General features: G+C 38.6%; 2 protein-coding genes and 1 non-coding gene across 4 annotated transcripts; 2 read left to right on the forward strand and 1 right to left on the reverse strand.

Moving 5' to 3' along the window:
* The first annotated feature begins 1,800 nt into the window (after nucleotides 1-1,800).
* LOC123875956 (RNA polymerase II subunit A C-terminal domain phosphatase) lies at nucleotides 1,801-11,816 on the forward strand. 2 transcript variants are annotated; one of them, XM_045922084.1, is made up of 12 exons: nucleotides 1,801-2,055; nucleotides 2,303-2,450; nucleotides 3,234-3,371; nucleotides 3,827-4,077; nucleotides 5,041-5,183; nucleotides 6,861-7,218; nucleotides 7,942-8,177; nucleotides 8,820-8,965; nucleotides 9,915-10,058; nucleotides 10,563-10,699; nucleotides 11,207-11,253; nucleotides 11,614-11,816. In XM_045922084.1, the coding sequence occupies exons 1-12, from the start codon at nucleotides 1,838-1,840 to the stop codon at nucleotides 11,748-11,750; spliced, it is 2,103 nt and encodes a 700-aa protein (XP_045778040.1). In that variant the 5' UTR covers nucleotides 1,801-1,837; the 3' UTR covers nucleotides 11,751-11,816. The 2 variants fall into 2 exon arrangements, with proteins under 2 accessions (XP_045778040.1, XP_045778041.1); XM_045922085.1 differs by lacking the exons at nucleotides 11,207-11,253; nucleotides 11,614-11,816 and having other exon boundaries at nucleotides 9,920-10,058; nucleotides 10,563-10,695.
* Nucleotides 6,316-6,444, forward strand: LOC123876025. The gene has a single exon (XR_006798250.1). It is a non-coding gene; the product is annotated as a small Cajal body-specific RNA 8 (non-coding RNA).
* Nucleotides 11,817-13,064: 1,248 nt separating the features above from the next.
* On the reverse strand, nucleotides 13,065-13,811 carry LOC123875975 (28S ribosomal protein S17, mitochondrial). Its single transcript, XM_045922117.1, has 2 exons — nucleotides 13,559-13,811; nucleotides 13,065-13,474 (listed from the first exon to the last, which is right to left on the reverse strand). Exons 1-2 carry the CDS (start codon nucleotides 13,682-13,684, stop codon nucleotides 13,115-13,117), a joined length of 486 nt encoding a protein of 161 aa, XP_045778073.1. The 5' UTR covers nucleotides 13,685-13,811; the 3' UTR covers nucleotides 13,065-13,114.
* Between the last annotated feature and the right edge of the window lie 623 nt (nucleotides 13,812-14,434).

Raw genomic sequence — 14,434 nt, forward strand, 5'->3', positions numbered from 1 at the left:
AATGTTCGCGTGCGCGGATGGAGCGCAAGCCCAGCACCTGCGGGGCATCGGGCCATACCATCGGCGTCTGCCGGACAAGATTGGTCTGCCACGTGACCTGACTACCTGACTCGACACCATTGCTTCCCCGCCGCTGGCTGACGGGCGCTCGCCGGAACATCGCCGGTGGGCTCGACCTCGCCGAGCGGCGGGCGTTAGCCTCATGGACATACCACGCCGCCGCAATAGCCGATCGCTCGCGAACACCCGCGGGCTCGATCGCACTGCCTTGCGGCCATCACCGGACATGACAATCTGGATTTGACACCCCGACCAGTAGTCCAACCCCGTGCCCCGCCCGCAGTCGCAGGCGGCGTAGCCACCACTGAAGAGGGCCATTGCCCTGAACAGTCACCCCGGGCCGACAGGGTCCGCTTGGACGACCACGAGATGGCCTTAAGGAAGGATTGTGAGAAATCCCATAGGAATCATGAAACGTAAATCTCTGGGAATAAGCTAAATATAGCATAAAATAAGGCTAAATAGCAAAAAATAGAATTCCAAATAGAAACTTGTCAAGTATGGTTGAGCAGACTAGCCAAACTGAGTACCAAAATCCATAATTCATCCGATTCTCATTGGGAATTCTTACTCGTGTAATTATTATTTATCAATCGTTTTAAGGGTGCCAACGGGACCCTATTAATAAGTCTCCAGTGTCGATTCGTCCTTCCGTCCGTCTAGTCTGTCAGCGGACTGTTTCTTGAACCGTAGGTAGCTGAAATTTGCACATAGGTACCTGATGTGTCCGCTACAACAAATAATTAAGGTACAAAATGGCCACCATGAATATTATTATTTCTTGTACGATGGCCATGGTAGTTCTTCATGAGCGAGTCCGAGTCGCACTTGACCGGTGTTATAATATACTTTTTAAGAGTGCAAGTGTAAGCATATGTTATAATATTAAAATAAAATACACACCTCTATTTGTATTTTTTTTGTTATTATTATTCCATAAATTCAGCCAATCACGATTGCGATTGTAATAATGATGGATTGATGCAGTTTTCCGCCTTCGAACAGTTTGATATTCTTTTTCCATCTAAAGGTTGCATTCGGATTAAAGTTGCAAAACTATCGATAGTTTGACCATCGATAGTCGACCTCGGAAACTATATTCAGGATTATAGCGCCTAACAAGCAATACTATTGATGAAGGCAATACTGTCGATACAAACTTTGCAATACCTACTATCGATAGTATTGTTCTCATCAATAGTTTGCTTGTTTTCCGCTATCGATAGTATTGTCACGTGACAATCCCCCCTCCCCTTGCCCCTAAAAAAAGCTAGAATTACACCAAGAGCAAAAATAATCTACAAAATGGGTTTTAAATCATTGCTATAAAACTTATAGTTTCGGAAATATGCCTAGCTACCTACCTACCTAATTTGCATGAATTTTTTTCTTCGGAACAACTGTGTTAGTTTCTTGCAATTTCTGCAACAATTATAAGAGCCAATAAAAAAAGGAGCTTCTTAGAATACTTAATTCCAGAAAAACATTTATTTTCAAAAACCAAAAAAAGGCGTTTCATAAAACCTCGTTGCCTTTGCCATTGTACCAATGTTACCCGTTTCTACTACATGCAAATAATTATATTTTATAACCTGTGTAACATGCATTATGAGCTTGTTTGATAATCTGCGTACTGAACTCTAGGTGTCTATGATATGAAAACTCGATCGATAAAATACTGTAACATTATTGGTAGAAATTACCTTGCCGCCAAAATTGTTTCTCGTCGACCAATGAGACTACTGCTATTAGTTGAAGCGCGCAATTTCCGTTCAAGATGGCCGATAAAAGTATGCCTATTTCTGTTCCATCGGAAAAGCCTTTAAAACTTGTGAAATGGAAAGTTAAGGAAGGTGCTTTTGTTTCGCATGGTCAAATTTTATTTTTGTACAGCGATTCGTCGGGTGATAGTGGTGAAATAAAGAAATATAAAGTGGCACGCGCTGGCACTATTGTGTCCATCAAGGTGAGGGAAGGAGACATTGCAGATCCTGGGTAAGTGACGTCACATCGTATTTAGATACTTTTTTAATGTTACTAGTTTAATAAACACTTTTTAGATTATTAAATTATTCTTTTTAGTTTCATAAAATATTTAGATAATTTTCACTTGTTGAAATTTGTGTGTAGTCAAAACAAACTTCAATGTTGTAGGCAAAATGTTTGGGCGCGAATATAAAGTTTCAGAGCAATGTTTACTTTTTATAAAGATTCATACCTGCTTCATACTTAATTTTTGTAGAAGCTGTATAGCAGACCTAGAAGAATGTCGCCATCCGACGGTGATGAAAGAAATGTGCGCAGAGTGCGGTGCCGATTTACGCGCCGACGAGATACAAAAACACGACGTTGCGGTCGTGCCTATGGTACACTCAGTACCTGAATTGAAGGTATTAAAACAATTGTTTGAGTTATTCATCTATTTTAATACTTCATTCCTATTTCCTAGTCATTATTTCATCAACCCCCCCAAAATGAAGTTAAAAATCGTATAGGAACTATTAAAACTTTTAAATTGGGTCAACTTTCAAAAACATTTAAATAGGTAATGAAATTAAAAAATGTTAAAACCACAACTTAATTAGACCATTTCACTAAACAAATCTAATGATATTGTAGAAAACTGAGTTCATGAAATGTAACTATGGACCAAACTGAAAATACTCTACGGGTAGGATAGATAAGATGTATGGATATGTTAGGATGATCTGCCGGCCGATTCAGAACACTCGATTCGGTAAGTTATCGTTCGATAAGATGGATTCTTCATTGAAATATACATCTTATTGAACAATAACTTACCGATCGAGTGTTCTGAATCGCCCAGCAGACTTAGATTCTGAAACACTGATTGAAAATGATAATATTCAATTCCATATTCTAAAACATACACAACTTAACAAAATCTAGTAGAAATATTTACTTACCCTATTTCTCAGATCAAATCTTTGTATACTAAGCCACTGTATTATTAGCTCAAGTATCTGCATCTTTTTTTTCTTTTGAATATTGTTAAAAAGGTTGGAAAACTGATTTTAATTTAAGCTAAAGACTGAGAATAACAATAAAAAAAAAATCGGTCCCAATTTTGTGACAGCTCTTGCATTTACATAGGACAGCCTATACTAACTTAATTTAAAAAAAATCAACACTATTATTCTGAATAATTGCAGGTTTCTGAAGAGTTAGCTCGGAAACTAGGCAGAGAGGATGCTGACCGCCTCCTGAAGGATCGCAAGCTGGTGCTCCTTGTGGACCTCGACCAGACCCTGGTGCACACCACCAACGATAACATACCTCCTAACTTGAAGGTATAACTCTGTGATAGCTAAATCATAAAGAAAAGTGATGAGATCCTTAAAGATTTGCTTAATCTCACTGCCAGGAGTCATGGTGCAAATTACATCCATACAATATCATCATCATCATGATCAACCTATTTCCCCCCCACTACTGAGTACGGGTATCCTCTCAGAATGAGAAGGGTTTAGGCCATAGTCTGCCACGCTGGCCCGATGCGGATTGGCAGACTTCACACACCTTTTAGAACATGGAGAACTCTCAGGCATGCAGGTTTCCTCACAATGTTTTCCTTCACTGTTAAAGCAAGTGATATTTACTTGCTTAAAACGCACATAACTGAAAAGTTAGCGGTGCATGCCCGGGATCAAACCCCCGACCTCCGATTAGGAGGCGGACGTTCCAACCACTAGGCTATCACAGCCATACAATATGATGAATGCTAAATGGATTTTTACTTTTTCAGGGTGTCTTACACTTCTTCCTAAGAGGTCCAGGGAACCAAGGCAGATGGTGTCACACGAGGCTAAGACCTAAAACTGAGGAATTCCTGGAGTCAGCCTCAAAGAACTATGAGCTGCATGTATGCACGTTTGGTGCGAGGCAGTATGCGCATGCAATTGCTGAGCTATTGGACCCTCAGAAAAAATATTTCTCGCATAGAATACTATCCAGGGATGAGTGTTTTGACGCTAGGACTAAATCTGCAAATTTGAAGTGAGAACTTTTTAATTTTTCTTTGCAAGATCAAGTGTCCACTGGTTATAACTTGCACAAATCAGCTTTGGCAAGTCACTTGCATTGTGTAGTTTAATTTTAGCAAGCAAAACTTGCAGAAATCAACATGACAATGACATTGACTTTTGCAAGTTATATTACAGTGGACACTTATAACAGTATATTTTGTTTACAGTGAAAGGATTTTATATGGACTGTATAAAGAATCCGTATCATGTGTCTGTCTGCTACATGTTCATGGTCCATTTGTTTAACCGATTTTGATGTTAGAGGTAGAATGCATCAAAAAGATGGGCATAGGCTATGTTTTGCCCTGGAAAAATCACAGAAAAATAAAAGAGCTTCCACAGCTTTTTTGAAAACATAAGTCCACCTGGGGTGGTAACAGCCATCATCGATTTGTTACAGAGGTAGCTTGCATCCTAAAAATGCAATTGAAAGTCAAAACAAACCTAAATACACGTGGACGAAGTCGGGGGCATTAGTTAGTAGACAATAATGAAAAACCCGGTCAGGTTTGTGTCGGACTCCCACACAAAATATTCCATACTGTCTTACAAGATTTTGTACTTTAATTTACGATTTTGACATTTTTTATTTGTTATAACAGCAATAGAAATACTCTGAAAATCTCAACTCTCTAGCTGACAGACAGACAAAGACGGACGGACAGCTAAGGTTTAGTTTTATACCCACACTTCAGTTACCGAACCCTAAGCCTTAATTCGCACGAGCGTTAAAAAAGCGTTACTTTAAAACCCGGCGTTGCGCTGAACATACAAAGTGCGCGTTAAAAAAGCGTTGACGTGTGAACATGAACAGGTACTTGGGAATGCATTTGTTCTATTTGAAATGCTTTTTAACGGACGTTAAAAAAGCTCTCGTGCGAATGAGGCTTTAGAAATATTGCTTATTTAATACAGTCAAAATGATATTTTTCAGAGCACTATTCCCTTGTGGTGACAACATGGTCTGCATAATAGATGACAGGGAAGATGTGTGGAGGCACGCTTCAAATCTGATTCACGTCAGGCCCTACTCATTCTTCCAGTCCACCGGAGACATCAATGCACCTCCACCTTTGCGTAAGTTTTTATGAACTGTTTCCTCCTTCACCTTTCTTTCTTCTATCATACCGAAAGACATCCCTAAGATCTAGATAGATAGATAGATAGATAGAAGTCTTTATTGCACACAAAAAAATTGGTTGTCTGTAAAGTCGGTTTACTGACGATAGTTGAACGTGACAACAAAGGCCGATTGTGCCTCTTTGTCGCTCGTTCCGCGCTCTCGCTTGCACTTCAAGCCTTACATGGAACGCCTCAGAGCGAGATAACGCCGCATGAGTCATGTTTTTTCGTGCGTGCAGCCGGCTCGGAATCGAATTATAAGACGTTGTCACGTCAAAAACATGTAAAGGAACAACACGGAAGGAAAACAACAGAGAAAACAATTGTGTGCAAAGGCGGCCTTATTGCTTAGAGCAATCTATTCCCGTATGTGGTCAAAATTCCACGGACACGTACGAAGCAATTTACACTGTCGTTTCAAATCGTAGATTCAAACTTTAGGAAATGGAATATTCTCTGGCATCAGTTTTCCCCTCCAATTTTAATATAAGTATTTTCATGTCAAGAGTGAATAGGCATCTTCTAGGCAAACACGCTCCGTTTTAGGCTGCATCATCACTTGCCAACAGCTCTGGTAGCAGCAAAGCACTAATTTATAAATTAAAATTAGTTGATGTTATTAAAAATCTGTCAAGTGCGAGTCGGACTCGTACGCAAGGGTTCTGTACCATCTTCCGTACCAATTTTTTTTTTAATTTTCAGGCCTTTTTGACATTTTTAGTAATAAGATCCCATTGGCACTCTTCAATTACGGAATCCTAAAAATCGTTAAAATTAATATTTGAGATAGGACTTTGTAGGATTGTTCTATTCTAATAGCGAAGTTAATTTACAAGCTGTGATGTAGGATTGTTCTATTCTAATAGCTAAGTTAATTTACAAGCTGTGATGTAGGATTGTTCTATTCTAATAGCTAAGTTAATTTACAAGCTGTGATGTAGGATTGTTCTATTCTAATAGCTAAGTTAATTTACAAGCTGTGATGTAGGATTGTTCTATTCTAATAGCTAAGTTAATTTACAAGCTGTGATGTTGGATTGTTCTATTCTAATAGCTAAGTTAATTTACAAGCTGTGATGTATTCATAGTGGATTGAGATACAAGTTGCAATATCAAGTTTTTTTGTAACTTCACTACCAATCCAGAAATTAAATGTCCTTCTGAAGACTTCCTTTTTTTGAGCTTTAAAAGGAAGACAGATACGAGGATGACAGATCTTTTTACTTTAACCGCCAAATTAATAATAATCTATCTGTAATCTGACAATAAGCTACTTAGCAACATCGTTATTTATCAAGAAAGACCAGACAATTTTTGATAAAAACGTTGCTAACATCCGAGATCAATAATAATAATGAATCCTATCTGTGATCTGTCGATAGGTTACTTAGCAAACTTGTTTTTTGTCAAAAATTACATGTTTTTTTTTTCACTTCAGATAATGGATAGATTTGATTATCAATTTCGGCCGTAAGTAAATACTTAAATCTCTGGCTATACTCCGCAGGTGTGCATTAAACTTTAGTTCTTTCATTTTATAATATTATAAAACTTTGAAATTCATCTTGTATCGAATGCCCAATCAATCATATATTAAATCAGATTACTAGATACCGAATTGTTTTATTATAGCTGAAGAGAAACCAAGATTTCCGCGCGGCAAAAACGGTTCACAAGTACCAATAAGTAAACAAATGCCCAACTTAGATGCAGAACCAGAAAAAGATATCAAGGATACAAAAGATAAAGAACAGATCGATGATAAAGATAAACCAATTGAAGGTAGTAATGGGATAGTTTTAAGTGATAAATTGGGAAGTGAAAGTGAAAAACCAGAAGTGTTAGATGATAAAAGTGAAAGTGAACAGGTTGATAAGCTTTTGGAGCCTCCGCCGTGTGTTTGGATTGAGACTGCGGACGGACAAATAGAAGTTGATGACGCTGATGATTATTTAATATATCTGGAGGATATATTGAAAAGGATACACAAGTGAGTTTTACTATTTTTTAACCCCCAACCCAAAAATAAGGGGTATTATAAGTTTGACGTGTGTGTCTGTCTGTACCGTAGCGCCTAAACTAATGAACCAATTTCAATTTAATTTTTTTTTGTTTGCTTGATGGAGAGAGTTCTTAGCTATAATCCAAGAAAATCGGTTCAGCCGTTTGAAAGTTATCAGCTCTCTACTAGTTACTGTAGCCTTCACTTGTCGGGGTTGTTATAAATTGTTATTTACACTTGTTATTACAATTGAATATTTACTTAAAATTCTGGAATTATGCTTTATGTATATGTATCTATTTTCAATCGTTTAAACTATCGTGAGTAATTTCCGTTATAAATATAAATGATTCCGGCTATTCGTGGTTAAGCTTACGTCCATTAACCACGAATAGCCAGTTCAGGTCAGTTTTGAACCCATCCGTCTCGCCCATCTTTTATTTCCAAAATACCTTAAATTAATATTATTATTCTGTGAGCAGCTGTTGTTTAAAACAGCTGTTTAGTTTTTTTTGCTGTTTAGATTAGTGGCCATATTGGTTACATACAAAAATATACATATAGTATCACACTTCACACTAATATTATAAAGGCGAAAGTTTATGTGTATGTGTGTGTGTGTATTTTTGTTAGTCCTTCACGCAAAAACTACTCCACGCGAACGAAGTCGCGGGTATCAGCTGGTACATGATAAATTATTTTGTTTTTCAGACAATTCTACGACATATATGATGGTATGGGCCAGCATCAAATACCGGATCTCAAATTTATAATACCGGAAGTGAAGAGCAAAGTCCTGGCGGGATCCAGCTTGGTGTTCAGTGGTTTAGTGCCGACGCACCAACGATTGGAAACCTCTAGAGCCTACCAAGTAGCTAAGAGTCTGGGCGCAGAGGTTACCCAGGACTACACTGAGAAAACCACGCATTTGGTTGCGGTTAGATCAGGTAAGATCCGTTTTAAGACCTACCTACCTGCTAAATTTCATGATTCTAGGTCAACGGGAAGTACCCTATAGGTTTTCTGACAGACACGACAGACCGACAGACAGACGGACAACAAAGTGATCCTGTAAGGGTTCCTTCTTCTTTGTGAGATACGGAACCCTAAAAATGATGCTTACATAAATATAGTGGTGGTTCAATTGCCATAGGCCACATACTACTACAAGGTATTCGTTAATATTTCATATTGTAGGCACGTCAAATGCTGAATCGCGGGAGACCCCTCCCCCCGTACCATAAAACAATTTTATATATAATACTTTACGATTGGCTGGCGAATGGCGGGTGCACGCCATTGGTTGATCTGTCGGCGCGAGTCCACGCCATTGGTTGATACGTCGACTTTCGCTTCCCGGATTCGGCAACTTTCTCCCACTACGCTGCTTCAGGTCCAAGTTGTTTGCCGGGCACTATAGCAGACTTCTATTTAACTGTTCACTTATTCATTCAGACATCCTGCACGTCACCAGAGAGTGATGTCACAACGTAGAAAGCTACTCTGCAGAGCGATGCCTCCAGAGTACAATAAACACCTAATTAATCCCATCTAATACTACAAATTGTTTGTCTGTCCGTGTATTGTAGGTACAGCAAAAGTGAACGCGAGTAGAAAAATGGGTGAAGGCAAGAGCAATAAGTTGCACGTAGTAACGCCAGAGTGGCTGTGGACGTGCGCCGAGCGCTGGGAACGAGTCGACGAGAGGCTCTACCCTCTGCAGAGAGTGGGACAGGTAATATGTTCAATTTGGTTCTGACTATTTCTTTTTCTAACCTTTGGAACAATCTTTTTTTAACCTTTTCTAACATATGGACAATCTTTTTTTAACCTTTGGAAGGAAGTTTCCAGTGTGAGGGGTGGATATCTTGAAATAATTCGTATGAATGCGGGAGTTTGGGCCTTTTTTTTCCAGTATAATTTGGCGGTTTTTTTCCAGTATGATGATACTGGAAAAAAATCGCCAAAACAATGTCTCGCAATGGCGAGACTTAATATTCAATGCTTTGATTGTGCCTCGCGCAAACTGAAAAATTTGAATAAATATAATTAATGTGGCGAGAGTTAAAATTTGCATTTGGACTTTTAACTTTGTGACTTGTCTCATAAATAAATCCATTCTTCCATACTTCATTAATATTATAAATGTGAAAGTGTATCTGTCTGCGAGCTTTTCACGGCCCAACAGTTTAACCAATTTTGACGAAATTTAGTACAGAGTTAGCTTACATCCCAGGGTAGGACATAGGTAGGCAACTTTTTATCCCACAAAATCAAAGAGTTCCCACGGGATTCTGAAAGGCCTATCCATTTAACCGATTTATATGAAAGGTACAGAGGTAGCTTGCATCCCGGAAACTGAATAAGCAACTTCTTAACCTGAAAAATCAGAATTCCCGCGGAATTTTTGAAAAACCTAAATCCACGCGGACGAAGTCGTGGGCATCATCTAGTAAGTAATTTCGAATAATTATTTGCGACTTGGTACTATCCAACACTAGCTTCTCCTTTCAGCAAAGGTTGCCTGGTAGAGATTGCTCTAAGCAATAAGGCCGCCTTTGCACACAATTGTTTTTTTCTGTTTTCTTCCTTCTGTGTTGTTCCTTTACATGTTTTTGTGTGCAATAAAGACTTCTATCTATCTATCTAGTATTATGAATACTAACATGTGTCGCGCACGACAGAGCAGCGCGCGTCGGCCGCCCGCGCACTGCAGCAGCCCGCCGCCGCCGCAGCCGCGCCGCCGCACGCCATCCGGCCGCTTCATGGACTCGCTCAACCCGCTGCTGTCCTTCTCCAGCGACGACATCGCTGATATGGACCGGGAGGTGAGTCCAATCCAAACAGTGAGTGAGAAGGTAGCCCTTGACTTCACTCTTGTCTGGTGGTAAGTGATGATGCAGTCAAACATGGAAGGGATATGGCAGTTTTTACTAAACAAACTCATACCCCTTTGGTTTCTACACGACATCGTACCGGAACGCTGAATCGCTTGCTGGCACAGCTTTGGCGGTAGGGTGGTAACCAGCCACGGCCAAAGCCTCCCACCACACCAAACCAGAAAAGAAATTATGTATAAAACTCTAAACCCCTGCCGGGAATCGAACCCGGGACCTTCCACTAATGAGACCACAGAGATGACCACTGCGCCAGGGAGGTCGTAGCAATGGATTGACCTGATTTTTTTGCATGGGTTAAAGACATGGAGAATGGCTATGAATAGGCTATTTTTTATCCTGGAAACTGAAGAGTTCCTACGGGTTTTTTTGAAATCGTGAGTAGCAGCTAGTTATGTTTTAAGCTTATAACACTAATATTTCTATTTTCTAAAGGTGGAAGATATTTTCAATGAATCGGATGAAAGTTCATCAGATGATGAGAAGAAACCTACAGATGATCTTGATGATGAAGAGAATATTTCTGAAGACCGGTTACTGGCTTTAGAGACAAGTTACAGTTCACAAGATAGGTGAGAACTTTACTAAATTGCATTGGTCAGGTTACTCCAAAAGTGTTTTTGTCAGCAAATATAGTGAGATCAGTGCTTCAAACTGGAAACCATATACTCATCCATCCATCCATCCATCAGTCTGTATGCGTCCACTGCTGGACATAGGCCTTTCCAAGAGCGCGCCACCAAACACGGTCCTCCGCCTTCCTCATCCACCCGCTCCCCGCCACCTTCAGGTCATCGGTCCAGCGGGCAGGAGGTCGTCCCACACTGCGCTTACCCGTACGCGGTCTCCACTCCAGAACACGTCTGCCCCATTGGCCGTCGGTTCTACGATAGACATGACCTGCCCATTGCCACTTCAGCTATTTAACCATATACTATAGCCCTTATATTAAATTAACACTTGTCACTCAAGTTGCCTATCTAAACTTTCTTCTGCTAAATTGATAGTGGTAATACCTAAAAAAATTATTATGAAATGATGACTTTAATTTTTTTTAGTTAATCTTTTTTTTTGTATAGGTTAAAAGAAAACGAAGAGGACAATGATTCGAGTAATTCAGACACAGGTGTGTATTTCTGGCATTAAAACTTATGGTATAGATATATAGTACAGCTGTATTATACTGAAAATAACATATTTTCAATTCATAAATTTAAAAACCCCCCGACACAAAACCTCTAAAAACTTTCAAACGGCTGAACCGATTTTCTTGGATTATAGCTAAGAACACTCCCGATCAAGCCACCTTTCAAACAAAAAAAAACTAAATTAAAATCGGTTCATTCGTTTAGGAGCTACAATGCCACAGACAGATACACACGTCAAACTTATAACACTCCTCTTTTTGGGTTGGGGGTTAAAAAGTAACTGAATCAGGGTAATATTATTACCCACATTCACAGTAAATGAGTATTCTGTTTTTTAGAAGATGGACAGAGACCACGGAAGAGGCCCAGGCCCGCAACGCCGCCCTCCGACGATGATGTTCCGCCCGACGACGATGATAGCTCATGGAACCTCATGGGAGCTGCGCTCGAAAGAGAGTTCCTTGCGCAGGACTGATGCAACACCATACCATCCCATTGTACAAAATACCTCTCTGTGTTAATAAAATGTTCTTTGAATTTATGCTTCTTTTTTATGTAGCATCCATACTAATATATATTTTTTACCGGTTGAGCCTCAATAGCTCAACCGGTAAAGGAGTGGGCTGAAAAGCGAAAGGCCGACGCGACGGTTCAAACCCCGCCCGTTGCACTATTGTCGTACCTATTTCTAGCGCAAGCCTGACGCTTAGTTGGAGAGGAAAGGGGAATATTAGTCATTTAACATGGCTAATATTCTTTAAAAAAAAATAAAAAGAAATGCGAAAGTGTGTGTCTGCCTGTCTGTCTACTACCTTTTCACGGCCCAACAGTTTAACCGATTCTGACGAAATTTGGTACAGAGTTAGCTTATATCCCAGGGATGGACATAGGCTACCTTTTATCCCGGAAAATCAAAGAGTTCCCAAGGGATTCCTAAAGACCCATCAAGGTAGCTTGCATCCATGTTATTGACTTTGACAACTTTTTATCCCGGAAAACCAAACAGTTCCCACAGGATCTTCAAAAACCTACATCCACGCGGACATCTTCTAGTACATTATAAATACAAATATTACCCACTATGTTTTTATTCTTGAGCCTTAGTTTGTTAGTCTTTTTTCTTCTCTCTAGGCTGGTTTGTTGTGTGTTTGTTAGTCTTGTTTTAGTAACTGGGTTTGCTTATTATTCTAACCTAGTTCAATATGCTGTTTTTTACATAGCAACTGTCATCTCATATGTGCATTTAGGAGATAATATCTGTCCTAATTTACTTCACTGGATTTAGTTCTATTATGATAGATAAAAATCAAGTCAATAGGTCCAGCTATGTGCAAGAGCTTCTAGAAGCCCAAAGCATTATTATACATTATACTAGTGGTCACCACATACTAAGGATATGACAGAAATATTAAGAGGAAAACTTAGTACATATTGGGTATACATATAAGGTGGCTGGCGGGAAGTAGCTGGATGAGGAAGGCTGAGGACCAGGTGTGGTGGTGCTCTTTAGGGAAGGCCTATGTCCAACTGTGGACATCCACAAGCTGATGATTTGAAGGTATTTTCATTAACATTAACTAAAAAGAGGTACAGTTTCTATGTAAGGGGTGATCTCTGGAACTAATGATCCAATCTGAAAATTATTTCATTCATAGATTATCCCAGTGCTACAGGCTACAAAGTTATGGGTAAAATCTAATTACTATTCAAAGTAGAACCTTTAAACTTGATATAAATAGGTATTAATCATCAATTATTATCAATCTATTGACATGAAACAAAAAGCATGTAAAATTAACTACATTTTAATGACTATTTACAACTAGAACACTAATTACATTACAGAGCATATGGATCATTTTCATCAAATACATGGAATTTTGTATAAGTTGGTTTCGAAGTGAAATCTTTCTTCCCATCTTGCCAGCCTCTAGGCGGAGCTTTAGTGTAGTCGAAACTAGATTGTAATTTTCCATATATTTCTGCCTCCTTGTCTACATCTTCACGGTACCTCTCTTTGGCAACTTTTTTGCCTGTGACTGGATCAGTAATGTCTCCAAACGGATACACAACCTCTTTGACTTCATGTGTGATTAATTTGGTGATTTTCTTGGGTAAAGCTTGTATTAGAACTATATCACCTGTTTTACATTTCCTGTCAGGATCATGACAGTAATAGAAGTCGTCTTTTCTGAAATACTGAATGAAAAACCAAAGGTTATTAAACTTGATTATTTACCTACATCTTCATTAAAATCGGTCCTAAAACTGTTGAATACTAACCATGAGTAAATTTTCATCCAATTCTAACCTCTTCACGCGTATTTTTGTGGCATTTTGTTTTACGGTTGGAACACATTGACCTAATAACAGAAACTTTTTGGCTGCGTCTGTTATATGACGAGACATTATTTTTGTTATCAATTTATAAAAAATCTGTTTTTGTCTTGCATTACCTTACAATCAAAGTCAAACAGTCAAATACAAATTACAAATCTTTATTTTTTTAGATTTTTTTACAAAATGCTCACTGACATTGACGTTTATTTGTCAATGTTGCCACTCGTTAAGTATCCATATCCATACATTCTAAGGTTGAAATCTATAGAGCGCACATTGATTTTGCTTAGCGCCCTTTAGCAGTAGGTATGGTGGTGGTATGGTAGACATAGATATTAGTTTCTAGAATGTCTGCAAAATTTCATGGACTTTGGTTGCTTAATATTCAAATGAAATTGGAACTACGATTGTATGAAACGATTGACGGAGAGCCCTCTTAAGCGTTTTCTCAAGAAGTTTTGAAAGATTTTTTTTAACCTTTCAAGATAGCTAAAGAAAAATAGATTGCCTATAGCTAGTTAATTTGACACAAAAAAAAAACCATTTTATAACTTCAATATTTATTTCAAATAAAAATAATAATAATTAAGTATAAAAAATTGATAATACCTATACCTTTACATTTAGGAAAACTTAACATTTTATAGCCTACCTATTTAAACAATCACCATTCTATAGAAAAAAAATGCCTCACAATACAATCGACTGAAAACAAAAATCTAAATCCAAGCAAACGAAGTTACAGGTATACGGTCTGTAGATTAAAATTGTGTACGTACGATTAGGTACTCTCTCTCTCGCTAGGTACGAAAATAATTT

The sequence above is a fragment of the Maniola jurtina genome, chromosome 20 (assembly GCF_905333055.1).
Source record: "Maniola jurtina chromosome 20, ilManJurt1.1, whole genome shotgun sequence".
NCBI lineage: Eukaryota > Metazoa > Arthropoda > Insecta > Lepidoptera > Nymphalidae > Maniola > Maniola jurtina.